Raw genomic sequence first — 22518 nt, 5'->3', positions numbered from 1 at the left:
TGTAAAAATGGTGCAACTTCAGTGATGTGGAACTGGTTTGGTGTTTGTCCGTCAGATACACGACAAAGCACATTTTTTTGCAGAACATGCAAGCGGCCGTCGTTTGTCGGACTAAGATGCTCTTAAATCTGGGAGTAATCTGGGTCCTAAACCCCGGTAGTCTTCAGGTCAAACGAACACTGCAGCATCACTAAGAATTAAAAACTGTCTAAATTCTTTCATCTTTAATAAAACGATCAGCATTGCTGCTTTACCAGGTGTAACTATGAAGTTTAACTTCCAGGCATCCATGAAAACAAAATGTATTACATTTAACGGAGTTAGAAGCTAGCGGAAGTTAGCTCGCTAGTTTCGCTAGTTACCTAAGCATGATATTGCATGTTCTGACTGAGAGATTTCTGAAAAAAATCAAACGTACAGCTCTGCTATCACTTCCAACATAAATGAAGACAGGAAACTAAACAGCAGTGACGTTTGTAGGGTTACTGAAGTTGGGCTAGCTGGTATATAATTATGTGCTACGTGATCGCTAGCAACACAGCTATGTTAGCATAACATACACAGTGAAGCTGGAGGACAAACACTAACACTTTTCCACTTATAAAAGTTAACGTGAAGGTTCTTCATGGTTAGAGACAAATGCAATCGCATGGCAGGATGCTGTAAACGGACCAAACTTCAGTCAGGAGAACAACTGAGATAATCCATCCACAATACGAGGTTAGTCATTAATATACTGCAACAACATGGGAATAGAGCAGCTGCCAGAGAATTCAACATTAATGAATCAATGGTACAGAAGTGGAGGAAGCAAGAAGAATGAGTTTAATAAAGTTTGATTTATCTGACTGCTTTGTTTCGCTTAATGTGCCTTATAATCCCGTGCACCTTATGGTCCGAAAAATACGTACTGCACACTGCAGTTTAATGTTGCAAATAGGGTTGCCAACTCCCTGAAAAATAAATAAGGGACACCTCGTGGCCAGGGCCGGGCGACCCAGTTGTCTTCACCCTTCCCAGTGTGGTGAATTTTCTAGCTCTTTTTTTGTGTGTGAAATTATTTTTTTTAACCCTTTGACTTGAATTTGATTTAAGTAGATGTGTATTCTTTGTGATATGAACACATGTGAAACAAATGATCATTTAGCCATTTATTTTTAGCTCAAAATGACAACATTAACACAGTAAAACAGGTCTCTTTCTTAAACAGAAGCCTGTCATGCTTAACTTTTGAGAATATAAGTAAATCTTTCTTTAAAAGAACTCTGTCCTGCTTAACTTAAAATAATAGAAAACAATAGAAAGAAAAATATTCTTGTAACAGTGCACATTTAGTGCATTTAGTACAATTGGCTTCAGCTGAGGTATTATTTCAGCTTTTCTAATGCTAATCAGCTGCTCCCGTTTGAAAACCCGCTTGTTCCCATGATTACGCATCTTAACTCATCATCATTATTCATCTATGTATTACTTTTATGTATTAGTCATCTATTTGTTGTAATCATCTATCCTTGCAGTCGTTTATTACACAAAATAAATTATATTATCACACTTCTGGCCACATAGCGCTGATATTCACTGCACATGCCCATATTAACTTTTTCCAGCCAGGTGTTTTCCTTTTCCCATTCTTCCCTTTCTCTGAGGGGAACAAACATTGCTGCTCTAACGCTGGGCTCACACTGTGCGGTTTTAGGCCCATTTTGAGCCGATTTTTGAGTGATCGGACCGATTTTGGCCTTCATCGTGCGTCGTGTAGTATACGTGGGGTAACGAGAAGTGATTAACACCTCACGACCAGCTCCCGATCATCAATCGCTCGTGAGCCGCTCACACTGCTCGCGCGCAAACACGTAAACGCCGTGAAAAAGACGGAGCAGCTCGGCTGTGCAGCGTGTGATCTGGACACAAGCGATGGAGGCACAACTTGTAGAACTTTGAAAAGCTCATCCGAGCCTTTTCGATGTGGCCTCACAAAATTATCACGACCACAACAACCGTGAAAATAGTTGGATCTACATCGCTGCTAAATCACAGCTGCCTGATCATGTTTTTCATTAGCAATTTAGCAAAGTTGATGGTGGTGGTGTGTCTGTGTGAGTGAGAGACAGAGAGAGCGAGCGACAGATTTTCTGTTATAACCTTAATTTTATGGACGCACAGTGTGAGCACTCAGGTCGCATCAGAGCATCGGGCGGTATAGTGTGAGACCTGCATCGTGACCTACCAACTTCTAACCCCTGCGAGTCAATCGTGCAGTTTGAGCAGGAGCTGAATAACGCGACTGAAAAAAATCGCACAGTGTCTGCCCAGCTTTAGGTGTACTGTCGTCCGAGACTTGCACCGCAGTGACGGCGTTTGTTCCCCTGTTGGCCATGCTTCTTGTTGTGGTCATCTGTTGTCTTCCGGTATTTTCTCCGTAAGCGACCTTTCCTCGACCAATGAGATGAGCGGTAATCTGAATTGTCATACTCGAATTGTCATAAGTGTGCTGTCAGCTCATTGGTCACAAAGCAGGAGAGGGGCTGGGAATTATGTTTTCAAACAAAGTGTTAATTCCATTAACATTTATAGACTACTTTTGATTCTCACTGTATTACGGGACAAAGTGCGTCCCTTATTAGCTCAATACGGGACGTGTACTTTTGTTTCTAAATACGGGACGATTCCGTATTTTAAGGGACGGTTGGCAACCCTAGTTGCAAAGCACCTCTTTTTAACTTCAGTGGATATTATACATGGTTATGCTCAGGATATGTCAGCCCATTTCTACTGGAAATGCCTTTTGGTTAAACTTTCAGCAAGGAATTTGCATTTGCACTGTTACATTTTTATAAAGCTTTAATGTACATAAAAACCAGCTTCTTGTTTAATTTTTAAGTGAAAATAAATGATAGGTTGTCTTTTTGCGCTAGTAATGTTGTGGAGTTGTATTTTGTCTCGCATCAATTATATCGTCAGTTATATCGTTATCGCAAATTTTCAAATATATATCGTGATAAATATTTTTGGCCATATCGCCCTGCTCTACTGTCTAATTCTGTAACTGATGAAATAAAAAAATGTCATCATTGGTTCAGAAAAGCTGCATCCAAGCATCAAGTTCTCTCCTTGGTTCTTTATCCATTCATGTAACATCTGCTGTCCGAGACCTGAGTGTGATATTCAAATCTAATCACAGTTGTGAGAAACATAAACAAGATTTCCCAGTCCTGCTACTATCACCTAAGGAATTTTGTAAAGATACGATCAGTTCTTTACAAAAATGATTCAGTGTCAGACTATCATTCATACTTTAATTTCCACTGGGTTGGATTATTTTAATAATAATTACACAGGTATCAGAAAGCACTAAATCACAAAATACAACAGGTAGACCTTTTAAAAGAACCAAGAAAACTGAACATATTCCACGAGTCTTAATGCCTCTACACAGGCTCCCCATTTCTTTTAGAACTGACAGTATATTTAAAGCCCAGCCCAAGAATATATATATAAACATAACCTAACTAAGAGACAAACATCAACAGTTGGAGTGGAAGAGAGAGGCTGAGCAGTTCGTCCAGGCCTGCTTTTATAGTCTTGAAGAGACAGACGATCTGATTGGCTGACGATCCTCCCACACGTGCCAATTATTAATATCAGGACTTTTTCTGACAGTGGGAGGGAAATGACCTGCCTGAGGAAATCCAGCTGGTGTTTACTTTAAAATCACTGCTAAATATTTATTTACGTTGAAAACCTTTAAAAAAACATTTAGCATACATTTTAGATATATATATTTTTTACATTCATAGATTAGCTTCACCTTATTCTTTCAACTTTGATAAACGTGATAAATGATATACAAATAAGCGTTATTATTATTGTTATTATTATAAGAGTAAAATAATTATTATTTGTCCTTGTTAAATATTGATCGATATTGACAGTGCCAGCTAATAATGAGCTTTCAGCTCAAATACGAAGATATACGGAAAAACTGATATATCGCCGCTATTTAAATCTATTCATTCACTGACCAGAAGCTTCACTGTAAGCTGAAGAGAAGAACTACTCCGTTTTGATTTATTCCAGTTATATGAGGAGGACAGCGTCTGATACTTGGACAGTTTAAAAAAATGTTTAGAGTCCTCCACCACATATAATAAATGTGAATATGTAGAAGAAGCAAGCGTCAGCTAAAGATGTGAGCAGCAGTGACTCACCTGTCTGATCCTTTGATTGCGGTGTTGGATTTGACACGAAATGGTTTGGCAAACATATTTTCATAAAACGTTAGTCAGAAGAATTCAGCATGACCACTTCTGATTGTACGCCTTTTCAGTACATCAGCACAGAGCATCTAAAACGACTCATCTACAACACATAAACTGATTCTACAATGCTTTTCAGTAGTCAGCTGCTCCTCGTTTGGTGGGATGGTCCGACACATATTTATGACCGATGTGAAACTGCACAGGCAACTTTTGTTCCGCATGATAAACTAAGCACGTAGGTGTCAGTACGGTAATATTTTTTCTGCGGAGTCCAAAGTGTGTGTATATCGAATCTCCGTTACCATCGACAGAATAGGCAGTAATTGTAAAACTTCTTGTAGGCTAAACCAAGCAACTGTTTAATGTTGACTCACATGAACAGTGCTCCATGTAAAATAATGACTTGTTAAAAGTGTCGACAATTAAGCATTTCAACTAGTGAGAAAAATTTATTGTCGTTGCAAAGAAAGACAGTTTTATTCTGTCTTTGCTGTGTAATAATAATAATAATAATAATACTTCTGAAAAAAACAATGAAACTAATAAAAAAAACGATACATTTCCTTTATAAAGTAAATTTTAGCTCTGAAAATATTTACTCAGGCATTTTACTCTCCACTGATTAAAATAGGTACCTTTTCTGGAAAGCTTTGATAGGTAGAGGGGCATGCTGGGAGATATATGACTTGAACTTCCTGACCTTGTCTCTTGTAGTTTTATTCAAAATGCTCATGAAGCTGTTGACGTCAGCTATGCAATAATCAGTTTTTAGGCAAGTGAGGAAGAGAACTGTTTGTGTTTTTGTAAAGGATTGAATCCACGTATGGACTCCTACCGTGTACAATACATCCAGAAAGTGCTCAATTGGTAAGGATTGTTGAATGAGGAATTCCATAAGTGAGTTGGATGCTATACAGTGATTCATCCAGTCAGTCTGTGAGGACCTGTAGTTAATGGCTTATCTTCTTTGCTCCATGCTTATAGACAGAGAGAATGTGAGATGGTGTGCTTGGTCCGGTAAAATGTGGCAGTAAGCGTCTAAAACTGTGTCTGACCCAGGGCTTATCACAGAGTTGTTACACTCGTAGCACCAACTGTCCATGTGCCCCACAACGCAGATTCCAAAGAAGTAGAGTGGGAACGACTACTCGGTTTTCAGGTCTCCAGCTGGCTGTGTCTCTGTCTGCAGTGGAGTATAATGTCAAGTTCAGACAAATGCAAAGATGTTGATATGGCAACATGACACGTGGGCCTCTCTTATGGTTTCCAGATGTATGTAGGGTGCAGAAAAATTTATGTATGAAACCCAGACACATGTGAATGGCTTAAGTTGTCGCCGCCCAGCTTCATTTACATCTCAATGACCATAATCTCTATGAACAATTTCAATCTGGTTTCCGCCCCAATCATAAAACAGAAACTGCTCTGTTAAGGATTACCACTGACCTTCTGATGGCAGCTTATTCTTGTCTCCTATCCATCCTCATCCTTCTTGATCTTAGTGCGGCGTTTGATACCATTTCTCACAATATTCTCCTGAACCGGTTAGCTTCCATTGGTATTAATCATACCCCACTTACCTGGTTTACCTCCTATCTCTCAGACCGCACTCAGTTTATCCAATTTAAATCCCATTCTTCATATCCTGTTTCTGCTGGTGTGCCCCAAGGTTCAGTATTAGGGCCTCTTTTATTCATTACTTACATGCTCACTCTTGGTCATATATTCTGAAAATATAATATCAATTTTCACTGTTATGCCGATGACACCCAGCTCTGCATTTCTTCTAAACCCAATTCATCCCTCCCACCTACCTCCCTCTCAAACTGTCTTATTGAGATTAGATCCTGGTTCTCCTCCAATTTTCTCAAACTTAACAGTAATAAAGCTGAAGTTTTACTTGTTGGTACACCATCTATTATAACCAAATCCCACGGTTTTTCCATTAACATTGAAAATTCTCCCACCCTTCCCTCCCCTCAGGTTAAGAGTTTGGGTGTCATACTTGATAATACTCTTTCATTCCAGTCTCACATTAATTACATAACCCGGTCCGCTTACTTCCACTTACGTAATATTAACCGACTCCGTCCCTTCCTTACTCCCTATGCTTCTGCCATCCTTGTCCATAGTCTTATTACGTCCCGTATTGATTACTGCAATTCCCTCCTATTTGGTCTCCCTAAAAGGTCCCGTCATAAACTCCAACTTCTTCAAAATTCTGCAGCTCGGGTCATAACTTGCACTCCATCAAGAGCTCATATTACCCCAGTTCTTCAGCAGCTTCACTGGTTGCCCGTAGAAGCCAGGATAAATTTTAAAAGCTTACTTCTTACATACAAGTGTATCCATAAATCTGCTCCTTCATATTTGTGTGACCTGCTCCATATCACCACTGTTTCCCGCCTTCTCAGATCATCATCTGCTATTCATCTTACTGTTCCGTCCTCACACCTTATTATTATAGGGAACAGAGCTTTCAGTCACTCTGCTCCTCAGCTCTGGAACTCTCTTCCTCCTGCACTAAGAAATATTGACTCCCTTTCCGTATTTAAGACACAGCTCAAAACACATCTGTTTAAACTGGTGTATTCGCTTTAATGCTGATTTTATCTGTTGTCAAGCTCTGTTTTGTAAGTTTAACTTATTTTGTGTATGTTATGACTACTGTTCCTTTTATTAATTTTGTTTTTTGTAAGGTGACCTTGGGTTTCTGAAAGGTGCCCTCAAATAAAATGCATTATTATTATTATTATTAAAGCAACATATAGGGTCTTTGCTAATATTTACATAAATGACATTAATATATTTAATAAATCCCAATTGTTATTCTGGATCTTACCTCAATTTCTTTCCAGAGCTCATCAGCAAAAATGTGCCCAAAGGTTCTTTACAGTCTGCTGTTTTTACTTAGATTTAGATAAGAAGTTAACTAGTTTTCTCCAATTTTTAGAGAGTCCAAAAATCTCTATTATCTTTAATTTTGACCAAATAACGGGGCTTCTGTTACAAATGTTTTTATTGATAGTAGCTAGTAAGTAGTAAGAGTAAATCAGAGTAAATCGTTTTGGGTAGCGCTTTTCATGGATGTTAGTGTGGTTGAAAATACTTCAGGCTGGATAAAATAAATGTCATTCAAAAGCAGAATAACATAAAATGAACCATTTTTTAACAACACATAGAAAAGTACACACAAAATCAAAAACTAAAATTGTCAGGTTATGGTTTTAAAATTGAACAGATTAAATTTTGTGCTGATTTCAGATGATTTTAGGGGTTATAGATGTTAAAAAAAAAACTAGAGCCGCTAGACTTTTAAACACATCAAAGGCAATAAAGGAACCTTGAACCTTGATACAGTAAAGTAAGTAAATCAAAGTGAATAATGTCTGAGTACAGTTTTTTTAAAAACATTTTTTAAATTTAGCTGCTGTATACCACCACAATAATAGACCATTATAGTGTAAAAACTCAGGTGTTCACCATGGAAATAAATGGCAAAGTGCTAGAAATTTTCCACAGTGACGTTCAATAAAAGAGAAGCTTCTAGTTAAGCAAAAGATTTTGATTATAATATCTTGTATGCATTGCTATTCTTATCTGTTGTAACAGTAGATGCTAGGGTAATGAGGCAACAGCTGTGTTTTATTCATTGTGGCCATAGAAAAACCAACACCTCTGTAAGACCTCAGTAACACCGGTATCGCCTCCATGTGTTCCTTTACCACATTCTTCTGGAACTGATTAGTCACTCATAAGGCACTTAACTACAGAGTATCTGTTGTAATCTGTAGTCTTAGGATGACAGGTAGCATTTCATGTTAGAGGTGAGAAAGGCCAGAGTTCAAAAAGTTGGCCAACTGTTGACGTCAGAAGAGATTTATATATTTTTGTAACTTGTGATTTTCTGGTTTCTGGGAGCTTATACTCACTACACTGCTTTCTCAAAGTCTCAGACTCAGTTCTGTTATCCAGGAGGTCCAGCCTCTGTTGTATCATGTTCAAGGGTTTGTTTTGAAAGAAGAGCACTGACCCATCTTATTCACTAGGTTGTCTTATGTTTTATGTGCTTCCTCATCTTAAAACAGTGTTTAACCTTGTAACACCAAGCGATTTGATATTAGATACATGAGCTTTAGAGACCTCTACATCATCAGTGTAATAGTTTTCCTCAAAAACCTGATGCATACAGCCAGACACATGCAATGCTTCCGTGAGCAATAAATTGCACAGAAATGTAGCAAAGATTTTACCTTTTTTTTTTTTTTAAATTGGAGCTAAAGATGATGTTTTGTTGTAAACAAGTATTTGGACATTTGGACAGTTATAGAGTTTTTTTTTAATTTTGCCATCATATACTAGCAGATGATAAGTAAAGTAATTACAAAAACTAACACAATTTAAGGTGATTTAATCCTCTCAAGGCAGGCGTTGCCGATTTGCAACAGTTAAAAACTAACAACCTGATTACCCCACATACATATTTTATGAGGTTTTTTTTTTACTCAGAAGTACAACTGCAGGACTTGGTTGTGCATTAGCAACAAAAAGTTTAATTTGAGCCTGAGAGGGTTAAAGCTTTTATTGTAGCAAGTTTCAGCTCCTGTCTGTTTGTGGGTGTTTCTGTCTTCAGTTTTAGCTCAAGTAACTGAAAACATGCTATACTGAGTTGAGATCAGGTGACATAATTTCTGTGATTATCCTGTTTAAGTGTCTTCTATGGTTTTCCAGGCTCTTTGGTGTTGCTGAGCTGGCCTCTGCACAAAAGACTGTTGATTTGGGCAAACCTAAAGTTTTTGTTTTTTCTCTGATGGCTAGGGATGGGTATTGATAAGAGTTTCACGATTCCGATTCCATTTTCGATTCTGTTTAACGATTCGATTCTCTTATCAATTCTTTTTTTTAAAAAAAGGAGAACGCTAAGGTCGATTAGCTTAGAACTTTGTTTTATATCTTCTCTTTGAACAAGGTAGAAATTTTGGAGTAACATGGCCTTACAAACCCAACAGTGAGATCTTAAGAGATCCACAGCCTACGGCTCTTCAATGGGGTGTCACAGGGTCCCCAGGAAAAAAAATTGTAAATGTAAAATAATAAAATTAATATTCTTCTGTAGCAATAACAAAGTATAACATAAATTGTTCTGTGGCAATTACACAAGAATATCCAGTAATGTCCCTTCCTACAATTAAACACATTCACTTACCGAAAATCGGGGGCATCTGCTGCGGCAGCCTTTTACTACAAACTTGGTCACTGCTCGGTGACATTCGTCTATCCATGCCTGAAAGGAGATGCTACCGGTAGACTGCAGCGAGAACTGCCAGCATCTGAGCTAGACTCTGTCTGTCTCTCTCATCATGGTCACTAAACGCACAGTAATGGCAGGTTTTGTAATAAGGCAGATTGCGCTAACATAATATGCACTGTTAGTTGATTATTTACCTGCCGCATTAACGGGAGAGGACGCGCAAACGTTACCGCTGCTGTTGGGTTGAGATTCACGAGTCCGGAGCGGAATTAAAAACACGACATTTAAGGTTATCGTGTGTTTTGTGAGCAAATGCTTTTGCATATTCGTAGTGTTTCCTCCCTTAAATGAAATATCTACTTTGCAAGTATTGCAAGTTGCCCTGTTGTCATCCGTTCTCGATGGAGTTTAATCTGCTTGACGTTTATTCAGCTGTGTAAAAACTAACTTTAATCTCAGCCAAACCGATTTAATCAGGAACCAATAAAATACTAAAAAAAAGGCAAACAATAACATTTTTAAGTTATCTAAGTGACTTATATTTATATATCATGTTTAACCTGAGTAGCGGAAGACGGCGGTGGGTTTGAAAACAATTTGCCGGGAGTCCAGTGTTCTCACCGGCTCTTGTGAGCCTTGCCCACGGCTAGCTATCGAGCTAGCGGTGGGTATCAGACATCTCCGAAAACGTCGGAGCGCTTTTGAAAATATGTGGTGTCTTGATGAATTCTGGGACACAGTTTCTTCTTCTTCAGGGTTTAAGGGCAGCTGGCATCCTTGTACATACAGTGCTGCCATCTTCTGTTTCAGTGCGTTTTTACACTCTTAAATCCTACAACTTATTCCTGCGTCTTTTGGGATCTTACGACGTGTCAACTATTAAATTAGTCATCGACGATTTTAATAGTCGACGTAATCGTGACTAGTCGACTAATCGTGGCAGCCCTACTGTGGTGGTGTTCAAAAAGAAAATTTACAAAATGAATTTAATTGTCCATGTGGTGCTGAACCCAGATGTTCTCTGTTCACACAAGTGGAGATAAATACTGAACTTTCCAGCACACTTTGGGGCAGAAAGTAATAAAAAGAAGAGAAAGAGAGCTTTGTAAAATATAATAGGAATGGTGAATACCTAATATCTGTGGTCACCTCATGTTTTAAAAGAAAGCTGAACGTGAAAAGATTGATGTTGTGATATCATTTAATGATCCTGACTGTGTTGGAAATGTGGAATGTTTTCCAGCTATTGTAGTTTTTGATTTATAGACATTTTGACTATAAATTCCCTACTTTAAAAGTACGGAGAACACAGGTGGAATCGATAACAGCTTGGTTTCATTAGTTTGATTTGAGATTGAATCAGCCAGAAAAATGTCCCTCTGCTTATATTATCAGCCATAATCTTATCATCACCCAGCCAGCCAAAGAGAAAACAAACACGTAAAAATATGCCCTGCTTTTACTGCTTTTTAATTTATTTTATTTTTTAAATTTCCAGTAATAATTTTAATATCTTAGGGATGTGGGCTGTTGGATGAAGCATTTTAATGGATGCTGTGTCTCAGCTAGGATTTAGAATTCTGACATATGATACAGATGTGTCATTTCCTGTTTTCAGAATATGATGTCATACCCTGTTGTCACGCCATACTGTTATTGTGATGCTAGTAGATTTCTTGGATCATTTAATATTACGTCTCAGAGATGTTTAGTTATTATTATTCTTATGTCACAGCTCTGCACTGTGTACAAAAAAATCACTTAATGCACTAGTTTCCCCGGACCCAAGAGCAGGTAACACGATCCTCTGCCCCCTCCCTGTTAGCTTAGGAAGACTTGCCAGAAGGAAGCATAATTTAAAGCTTATGCCCACGGTACACAGCCATCCCATTCACACTTGAGACTAATTTTTCCCAGTTGCACAGGTCTAGAGTGCGGTCAGTAATCCTCTGGTAATCAGTAGTTGCTAGAGAAAACCTTTGGTGGTTGCAAAGAGCTGGTGGTGCACTGGAAACCCCCTTTCAGGTGCTTCTTCTATGCAAACACCCAAGACCTGGGTGACCTTTATTATAGGAAGTATATCAGTAAATTGCAGCATATTCTGACACACAGATACTAAAGTAAAAGATCATCATAGCTGAAATCTGAATCTTCTTAATCACCCCAAAGATACCATGGTTGTGTTGTGGTTAGCACCATTGCCGCACAGCAAGAAGGTCAAGGCTTTGAATCTTGTTTGGGGCCTAGCTGTGTTCAGTTTGTATGTCCTCCCTGTGGTTGTAATGTAATAGCCACTTGTGTGGTTAAAAAACAACCATCCTTTTTTGTCTAGTTTGCAATTCTCACTGTGTAAAAGGTTTTCAACTCAACAGGGCACCGTGAAGTGAGTTACATTAGTTTTTTTCATTAATGTCTCCTGAATCTGATGTTTCATTTTAATATTTCTGTAATAATCCATGTTCCTTTCATTTCTCTCAGTGAGGCCCGAGATGTCGACATCGCAGACTGATTGCAATGTCTTGGCAATCTGTTTGCATTTAAAAATTAGATGTAAATTTGAGGATCACTGATCAGTGTGAGCCAGACCGTCATTGCTGTGTCCCACCAGGACATCTGTGAAATCACCAAAAAAGTACTCAACCTCTGGGCAACCAGCTAGTCACTGTAATTACTGCAGTCAACAAATGTGAAAAACAAAATCAGTGCAATAACCAGGGAACTGTTGATAGCTCCCCTCCTATTTTATACTAGTGAGCTATTAGACGGAAGCTATTAGCAGAAGATCCAGCAATGGATCTTCTGCTAGAGACAGAAAGCTGGAAACATGTCTCTCTTCACTACTGATCGTCATCAACACTGTCTGATCAATTTGTCACAGAAATTTAATACAGTATTTTCTCTCTGTTTGATGTCCTTAGTGAAATCACTGATGTGCAAGGGCCCAGAATGGGGCTGTATATGTAAGGACCTTTGTTATGAATGGTCTCTAACTACACTTCTTTTTTTCTGTTGAGAAAAACTTTCAATATTAAATCATTTTTATTAAATAAAAAAACAATTAATTGAATTGCTGTGCTGTTTAAATTATAATTTATTATAGTGTGCATGTCAAAGACTCAGTTAAGGTTAGGTAATATAATCAAAAAACATAGAAGTGGGTTATGAAAATAAACTCTTCCAGACGTCTGCATTTAATGAACGCTCAATTGTTTACATATGTAGCCTCAGCGTACGTTTACATGCAGTGAATGGTCGCTGAAGAAGACTGATTGCAGACGCTTTACTGTCAAACAAACAAAAGTTTTTCGCCGAATGCTTGTATGATTTTTTTTTTTGTGTGCCAATTCTTTATTTCCCGCTGTTGTATGGAAGCACATCAAAAGTATGATTTTATAAAAGGCATCTTGTTTAGGAAAAATTGAGCAGTGTATGTTTAAATTATTTCTCATTATCTGAATTCTGTCACCCAGATGCGGGATTGCGGTTCCTTCCTCTTTCAACCACCAAAAAAACCTGCTGTAGGCCTCCAAAAGACCAGATGTCCTCGTCAAGCTGTTTTTGGTTTTACCGGCAGCGTCATCTTTTACCCCTCGTATTGAGAGTAAGACTAAAGTACATGTAATTTTGAAAATGATTACAAGAGCTGGAGGATCTTTCCATTCGGACAAATGGATTTAGATTCAGCGTCAAATGTGTGGCTTATATCAAACATTTTTTTACCAACCGTGACGCATCTAGTCGGCACTCCTGAGTAATCTCTGTGGGCTGATTACAGCTGTGAACATGTACTTCTGCTTTGATAAATGTCACAATCAATCGAATGACTTCCTCAGAGATTAGACTTTTTGATATTAGTCATAGTAACATGTAAGCAAAAACAGCCAGGATATTCTCACTTATACACATATTTGTGGCTGCAAGGCATTGTTTTGTGAAAGGACATTAAACAAGCTGCTTCTATTTTCTTGACACAGCATGACTTGTAAATAATCCCCACTTTGAATTTGTTTTTTAACGAAACCCCAAAACTTGAGCCGGACTTCTAGTCAACTGTTTTTGCTTCAAGACTTTAACAGTCTGTAGAGGGTTTGCTGTGGTTATGAGAGATTACATTTGGTAACTTCTTCAAATCCCTCATATGCTGCTTTAATGACCTCCTGCTGCAGTCATTAAATGTCAAGCACCAGCCAAGTAATAAGTCCAATTAAAACTGTGTGTGCTGGCTACAGACCTTCTTGGTACAGTGGAGTACAACATTTCCTGTGAAATATGGTGTCTGGGTGTCACTTTGTGTATTTTTAGTGATTTTATTGTTGCTATTATGGAGTAACGTGCCTTTGCATTGCAGCTTTCTGGTTGCTTCTAATAAGATCCATCTTGTCATGAGGGATTTTTTTTCTCTGTCTTCTCACAGACACGCGTTTCCCTTTTTTGCCACAGGAATGCAAAGATGGGTCTGTAATAAACAATATGAGTACTCTGATGTGCCTGAGCAATGTGAGAAGAAGGCAGACTGGAAATTTAAACAAGTAGTTCATACTTCAGTGAATTACTTACTTGATTTACTTTTTTTTATTCTTCCTTTTTCCACCCATATGGAAAATATATATATAAATCTTATAAAGTTTGTATCTGTCTTGTGTGAAACTTGTATGAAAAGCATACAAGAGTGAAAACAGATATAAGATCCCTTGAAAAATTATATAATGAAACTTGTATGTTTTGGATGCTTACTAAAACAATATGTGAAAGTAATAAGGAAGTGGCCACTTTCATGAGTAAATCATATACGTTTTTACTATTTCTTTTCCATATGGGCAGTGCAAACACATGATCCGTTCTGTAGCCTCAGTTTAAAAAAACAACAAAAAAAACAAAACAAGTAAAGCAATGCAGATCATACTCATATGACAATATTGATGTTCACCTCGATTGATAATATGTACAAGCTTAAACTGACACACATTTGCAGTTGCTCTGTGTCTTAAACAGACATGGCGCATGACGTTGGAGACACATGTGGACACTGAATGATGATTATTTCTTATTGCAGCCATATGAAAACTGAGCCCACCCAGACAATTAGCATCAATGAGTCCATAAACCATCCCTGGATTAATGTAAGCCTGAATCTGTTTATGTTACTGCTGCTTTAAAAAGATGTCTTTGAGATCTGGAGAACAGTTATTCAATATTTTGTTTCCTGCAGGAGTCAGTGGAGGTCCCTCAAACGCATGTTCAAACTAGTTCTAGGAGCAGGATGCCTGGGTGAAGGTAAAGGTAAGTGTTGGCACTCATGTGTATATATTTAGTACTACATCTTTAATGCTGATGTTTTCCAGTACATTTATTGCTTTTTATTTAGGAAAATCATTTCCAAACAATGAAATCTGAATTCATGTATGGTGTGTAGTATTTTAACTGGTTGCATTTGAAAGTGAATGATGATACTCCAGCAAGAAGTAAGTGAAAGATTACAACGAATTAAGACTCAACCAGTCCTAATAAGGATAAAAACTAAATACACAACCATGTAGCATCCAGGCTGAATAATTTTTTCAACCGTTACCTAAATAACATGTATTAGAAACAAATGTTTTCATTAACTCTAAGGAAGGTAAATTATAGTATCAGTCTTTAGTCTGATAGTTTACAGTTTTTTCTGATTGCTTAAGCACATTTTTTGTAACCATTGGCTAATTTTGCAAAACTCTTCACACAAATAAGAAAACCTGTCACCCAATCATCAAAACATTGTAGTTCTCTTGCAAAAGCAAACACAGCTAGATTAACTCTTCACACCTTCGTAAAAATGGTGTTTCCGTATCAAACAGTACACACAAGCCATCATCTCCTAAGCACACAATGCGCCAACTGCACACTGATGGTATGAATACAAAACACATCTGGCTTTTGCTTTCTCTGTGCACAAGGTAGGCTATGTCAGTTTGAGCTCATACTTCTGTCATAGATCCATAAGCATAGAGGGATCCAAACTTCAAGTACTGGTGTTTATTCAAACACATCAAAACAAACACAAGTGTTTATTTCCAAGTATAGGATTATTTGCAATCGCCATAATGACTATATGGGTTACTTGGTCTGCAGTGAACATGCTTCCTCTGCCCCCAGCATCTGGTCATCTAGCAATTCTGTAAAGTAACAATTTCAGTATTTTTACATCAGTGGTATTGGTGTGTTTCTCATTGGCATATGGCAGTGCTACAAATCTTTGTGCGAAGTGACTGTACTAACCGATTCTCATTTCAAGATGTCCTTATGGTACTTGCTACAGTGTAGCAGCTCGAGTTAGGCTGGACCCGTTGGCCAGCTACCCTCAGGGTCATTCCACGGTTGATTACATGGTCCACTATTGTAGCTCTGATGTCATCAGCAATTCTATTTCTTACTCTTCCTACCCTTCCTCTCCCCCCTCCTCATCTTCCTCTCCCCCCTCCTCATCTTCCTCTCCCCCCTCCTCGTCTTCCTCTTGCTCCTCCTTGTCCTTGTCGTCCTCTTCATCCTACTTCTTCACCTCCACGTCCTCTTCCTCGGCCTCCTCTACTTCTCACTCTTTCTGCTCCCTCCATTGTACTCCGCACACAGAGCTTACCTGTATTATAGTGCTTAGGCTGATTGCAAAGTGAACTAATTATCTAAGAAAGTTTTGACATGTGAAAGTGTGCCAGACAGTTGGCAAATTAGTGTTAATGATAGCCATACATGTGTATACTTTTGCTAGGAGTGTGTTGGAAATTTGGAAATTGAGTGTTGTGCAGTGAATTGTGCCTACAGTCTTGCAAAGTGTGTGTTACAAAATTGCAAACTGAGTGCAAAGCAGTTTTTGTGCTTTTAGTTTTGCACACTCAGTGAGTGGTTTTGCTATAAGTCTGACTAGTTTTAGAAATTGTGCTACAGGATTCACAGTTAGTGTTTAGGCATTCGGTAAAAACTGTAATATAAACCTTCGTTCTTTTGTAACAACATTATTATTGTGTCTTTGAAATGATCAAACTTTGTGGTAAAAATCCATTAAGCTTTATTATTATTCATCTTTTTACTATGTAACATTACTGTATGTTCTTTAAATATGAAATTATTAGCTGTTCCAGAAAAAAAGTTTCTTACTTTAAGGATTTTTTTTGTTTCCTAGCGGTGGTACAGTATATAGCTTTAATCACGCTCGCTTTCTCTGATTATGGGAAAATAATAACTGCTAATGATTCGGTACTAACTAAGCTGTTCAAGTTTCTAGATTATTTTTCTCCATAGCAGAAATTGGAAGCAGTAGATGAAGGAAAACAACAGTAAACCTTTAGATAAAGATAATAGTGCTGGAATATGGTAGGAAATGCTTGACATCGCTATTATACACTCAATTTTTTGCTATGAAATTTCTTTGTTTTCCTCTGAGGTTTTTTTTATGTTGTGTATTAAAATCAGTGGCTTCCAGCTTACTTGTAGTATTTTATATAAATTTTTTTGTCTTGTAAAATGTAAATAAAAACATTATTTCTGTCAAATAATGAGACTAAGGCCTATTTAAATTTACAATTTTTAACTATTGAAAGTAAAAATTCTCAATTTTAATTTGATGCCAGAACACAATTGAAAAAATTTGGTAAATCGAAAAGTTGTTAGCGCAACAGAGAACTTAAAAAAATATCCAAAAGTGGATAAAAGCACCAGAATTTGCAGGGAAAAATACTTTCCTTTTGAATTTTGATTTTTAATGCTTTAAACTGTAGTAAAGTAAATCAAGGTAATTGCATTGACATATATGTATATGTCAATGCAATTACCTTGATTTACTTTACTACAGTTTAAAGCATTAAAAATCAAAATTCAAAAGGAAAGTATTTTTCCCTGCAAATTCTGGTGCTTTTATCCACTTTTGGATATTTTTTTAAGTTCTCTGTCACTTGGCTGCTCCAGTGGCCCACTCACAGGTGCAGCTGCACAGTGCACTGCGCATTGAGAAATTCCTCTTGTACTCCTTTGATATCTCTAGGTTTGCATCTGGTGTCAATTTATTCCTGTGTGATTGAAAGAATGTCATGTATGTGATGCATGAAGGCTCGTTTACTCTTCACTCAGCTCTTTCATGCTTGCACAAACCAATTTTTTTTAAATCACTTATTCAATTGACGAATCCCGGAAATTGGGTAAGAGACATTATATTGGTGAATCAAGTTAATGAGGTTAGTTATCTAACTCTAAACCCTAAGAAGACTCCCACCTGTGATGTCACTAGTGTCAGCTGATCTACTGTGGGAACTTGTAAATTAAATTTTCTATCCAGATGTTCTGTGTTCTGCGCGGTCCATAAATAGTCTGCGATGTATTTAGTCCTTTTTTACTCGACTGCGCTTTTACACTGCAAATTGCATCCACAGACATATTTTAAAGTCTTGCACACACATAAACCCAGATGGATATTTGAGGTGCCTCTTTCACAAGGACACTGGGATGCAGGAGCTGGGGGATTTTGCCACTGACCCAATGAATAGTTGACATCCTGCTATAAATCCTGAGCCACCACAAACAACAAGAATTTCTTGGGAAGGGGGGGCATGGCATACGTGAAGATTTGGTAAACAGTGAGGAATGTAAAAATGAAATAGTATTACTTAATATTGTACCACATACCCAGTTACCAAATTATATATTAACAAACAAAAAAAACTTCTGAGTAAATTCAAAAGATGATTTTTCGTAATTGTATCCACTTGTGAATGATTTTTCCCATAATGTAAATGTATTTACTGCACTAATGTGCAGTAAATACATTACTCAAAGGTCACACCTTGTGGAACTAATTAGGTTAATTGAAACAAGTCAGAGAAGAAAGTGTTTTTGAGCATTTCAAATGTCAACATGGGAGGGTTTCCCAGCTTTGTGAAAGGCCAATAATTAGGCAATTTTAAAATAGCATTTCTCTTAGCGAATTCCAGGAATTCTTTACTTTTTAAACTAACTTAGTTACAAAATATGGCCTGGCCAAAACCCAGTTGTGAATGGACGTGATCTACAGGCCCTCGGGAGAAAGAACTCTGCATTAAAAACAGACACAATAAACTTCTGAAAAGCTTTGCCAGTAAATATAGTTTGTGGCGGTATCCACAAATGCAAGTTAAAATTGTACCAAGAAAAAAATATATATAAACAAGATCCAGAAATGCTGGCGCCTTCTCTGGGTCCAAGCTCATTTATGATGGAATGAGGCAAAGTAGAAAACGGTCCTGTGGTTTGGCCAATTAAAATTTGAATTTTTGTATTTTTTTTTTTAATCATGGACACAGCACTATGCAGGGTAAAGATGAGAGGGAATGATTGTTATATTGGATAGTTCAAAAGCAAACATCTGTGATGGTATTCTGACATATTTTTCAACGAAGATTGTGCTTATTTCAGGAACACGATGCCAAACCAGATTCTGCACATACTACAACAGCATGGCTCCATTGTAAAAGACTCCAGGTGCTTAGCTTACATGCCTGCAACCCAGACTTCTCACTCACTGAAAACACTCGGTGCATGACGAAATGAGTAATATAACATAGTAGGCCTTAAACCTTTGAGGAGCTGAATCTCATATCAAGCAAAGAATGTTTTTAAAACTACAGCAGTTGCTCTCCTCAGTTCCCAACAGCGTTGTTAAGAGTGTTGTTAAAAGAAGAGGAAATGCAACACAGTGGGAAACATGCCCGCGCCCCAGGTTATTGCATTTAACAAAAACTAAAGTAAAGCAACTTGTAAAATAATTAAACCATGGGTAACTAAAAATTTTTTTTTAAAAAGACAACTTAAACAATATTGTGCACTAACAAAAATAATATAGAGAAAAAGTGCTTTAGTTCTCATTAATTTGGCCAAATGTACCAACCCAATTAACCTCAGACAACATTAATATCTATACAGAACTTCTTATATTTAGCTCTTTACAAAAAGATTATTCACATTAAAATTATAAAAAAAAGAAAGTAAAACTAATACTGGAGCCAATAAAACGACAAAGCAATTATAACTTTGCTCTGCCCCAGCTTTTCTTAGGGATGTCCATGCTATGTTCTGTTTCTGTTTTCTTTATATTGAAGGTAGGACTTAAATTAGACACAGCACTGAATGGCCCCTGGGCCACTTCATGCCTGTTGGTTGCCTCTGATTACCCCTGTTATGTCATTGAGAAATAAGGTTCAAATTTTCAGCCAGTTTGATACACTCCCTATCAGAGAATAGTTTACTGTTTTATTTTTGCAGTTTTGTGGGAAATCACAAAAAAATTTATATTTTGAAGCCAAATGCAGATTTTTAACATTTATTTTTTGAATTTATATAAGCACTGTGAATGGAGTTTTACTGTAAATGCATTGAAACTGAAAGACCTGAAAGATTAAAAAAGAGTTTTTAAATTAGACATAACACTTAAAAGTATTTATTTATTAAAGTCAGATGTAAAGCCCTATTCATAGTTTGTGTTTTGCAAACCTTAGTTTAAGGATTGTTTTAATCACCATTATAAGATTAAACTTGCAGAGAAATACCAGAACTTCACTGATGTAGAGTGGAACCTTTGCTAGCAAGCTTTCCGGGCTCCACACATCCAGGGATGGAAAAGTCTAGATGAGCTTTGTGATTTCACGCAAATGTCATATCTGTGATAGAGCTCAATCGGAGGAACTGGCAGATATTCATTCAACGAAAGGGACTATGAGCAGGAATTCACACCAGCAGCTAATTTAGAATAACTAATTAACCTAACACACATTTTTGGAGTTTGTACTATTATTATGGAGATGTGTGGAGTTTGGAGTTTGTGGGTGCAAAAGGCCCCAGCCAGGCAGACCTAGAACTATCTTGCTGTAGGCAACAATGCCAACCACAGCGCCACTGGTCATGATTTAACAAAATAGCTGCAAAGTCACTGTTATGGTCGCTAACCAGCTTGCATCTCTAAACTGTTTGGAATGGTAGCATGCCCATGTTAGAACCATAGCATTTTATGTTAGGATTAAACTTAATGACATGAACTTCCCCCACATCCAACAGTTTACTGCCCTCAGTATAAAAACTAGTGTGTCCATATATACATGAAAATTAAAAACTGTTCTGCGGTCTTTGCCTACTCTTTCTTCCTCTAACTCTTTTAAGAATTCTTATTCAGAAATTTTCAAATTAGCATGCTTACTTCCTACTATTTGTATTCAGTACTGAAATTCATTTACAATAAGAAGTATCATATTTACCTGTTGTTGTCAGGTCACGAAGCAGAGAATGGGTCTGCTGAACATTTATTGTGTGGTGTGACGTACTCATGAGTGTAAGCCACGGTTAACATTGAGTCAGATGTTTTGGATTAAACACGACGTTCACATTATAAGAAAATACCTTCGGTTTTATTCAAATCCTGTTTTAATTCAAACTGTCTTTGTTTTGTACTCAAAGATACACAGAGAAAAAACAAAGCTGTTTATCTCATACTATCTAAAAATCTGGGTTGTATAAAGAAGATTAAAGTGAAATCTGGATTTTATGTGACAATGATTGATCAAGGCCAAAGTTTTCACACGGACATGGTTCTACTGGAAAGATTTTAATTTCTTTCACCAATATTTCTACTTTGGAGGTACTTTGTGATGAAGCATAGCCATTTTTAATTGATTTAGCAGAATGATGAGTAGTGCGGTGCTCTGAACGGATAATTGGAGGTGAGCTTCCCTCCCTCCAAGACATCTACAGGAAGCGGTGCCTGAGGAAAGCGGGGAGGATCATCAAGGACTCCAGTCACCCCAGCCATAAACTGTTCAGACTGCTTCCATCAGGAAGGAGGTTCTGCAGCATCCGGTCCCGTACCAGCAGACTGAGAGACAGCTTTTTCCATCAGGCCATCAGACTGCTGAACACGTCATAGACACCTCAGCTTCACTACTGGAACTTCAACATTATGCACTCCACACTGTATATAAATGCCACTTGTTTTGCACATATTCAACTCTGTATATTTTATATATTTTATTATTATTATTATTATTATTATTATTTTATTTTATTTTTTTACTATTTAATTTGTAAAAATGTGTATACACACACACACACACACACACACACACACACACACACACACGTAGGAAAATATTTAGTATACACATCCAGAAATGCATACACTATTATATATTGTACATATATTTATTAGTTTCAGGTTGGCCATTCTTGTATTTTGCTCGTTTGTGTTGTTGTGTTTGCACATCTCTGTTGCTTGTGGGGCTCGCACACAAGAATTTCACTCGCATGTGCTGTGCCAGTGTGCCTGCACATGTGATGTGACAATAAAAAAAAAAAAGTGATTTGATTTGATATTTGATCATCGGGTCTTAGAAAATGTAGCTACTTAGTTTGATAGTTTAGAAAACGAGTTCTTTAGGGATAGAGCGTCTTGTTGTTTCAGAAAAAAGGGGAAAATCTTCCAAGTCTTTCCTGGAACGCTTCCCATCTGTTATCCTCAGGTTCCCTCATCTTTCATCTAAAATCTAAGAGTTTGGTTAAGGTATGTTACGTCTTGAACCACTTCCATCTTAAATCAGCACATTGCCTCTCACTGTCTCAGAGAGGCGCAGAAAGAAGACTGGAAAGACACACACACACACATAATCCCTGAAACTCTGCATCCAATTTGGAGGAGGACATGAATGAAAAGGCCTATTCTGAAATCTATCCGCTGCCTGATAATGATGCACTTCTGTCTGCAGATGCCAGCAAAAACACATGTTATCTTTCTTCACCACTTGAATACAGTAATTGAGAAAAGTAGTGCTTGTAGGCAAAGATAGTAAAAAAATGACAGGGTTTGACATACTTTGTTGAAACATACTGCATAGTATATACTAGACAAAAACATACTGCCATTTAAAAACTGTACTTGAAATTATACTTAACTCTTCCAGTATTTCCAAGAAATAATGGCGCTAATTTAATTATCAAGGCAACAGTGCAATTCCATACCATAACCTC

General features: G+C 37.4%; 1 protein-coding gene across 3 annotated transcripts in view; it reads right to left on the bottom strand.

Annotated features, from left to right (window-relative positions):
* Window positions 1-4450, bottom strand: part of eif2d (eukaryotic translation initiation factor 2D) — a 47426-nt gene extending 42976 nt beyond the window's left edge. For all 3 annotated transcript variants that reach the window (XR_014890109.1, XM_085258659.1, XM_085258661.1), the window contains exon 1: window positions 4209-4450. Coding sequence is in view for 2 of the 3 variants with exons in the window: in XM_085258659.1 (XP_085114785.1) it covers window positions 4209-4264 (56 nt within the window). In the remaining variant the exon portion in view is untranslated. The remainder of the gene's footprint in view (window positions 1-4208) is intronic.
* Window positions 4451-22518: the final 18068 nt, after the last annotated feature.

This window comes from Mchenga conophoros, linkage group LG20 (genome assembly GCF_057382185.1).
Source record: "Mchenga conophoros isolate Kocher_MC1m ecotype Shallow Benthic linkage group LG20, M_conophoros_male_GT1.1, whole genome shotgun sequence".
NCBI lineage: Eukaryota > Metazoa > Chordata > Actinopteri > Cichliformes > Cichlidae > Mchenga > Mchenga conophoros.
The sequence above is the reverse complement of the archived record's forward strand: the minus strand, read 5'-3'. Positions and strand labels throughout refer to the sequence as shown.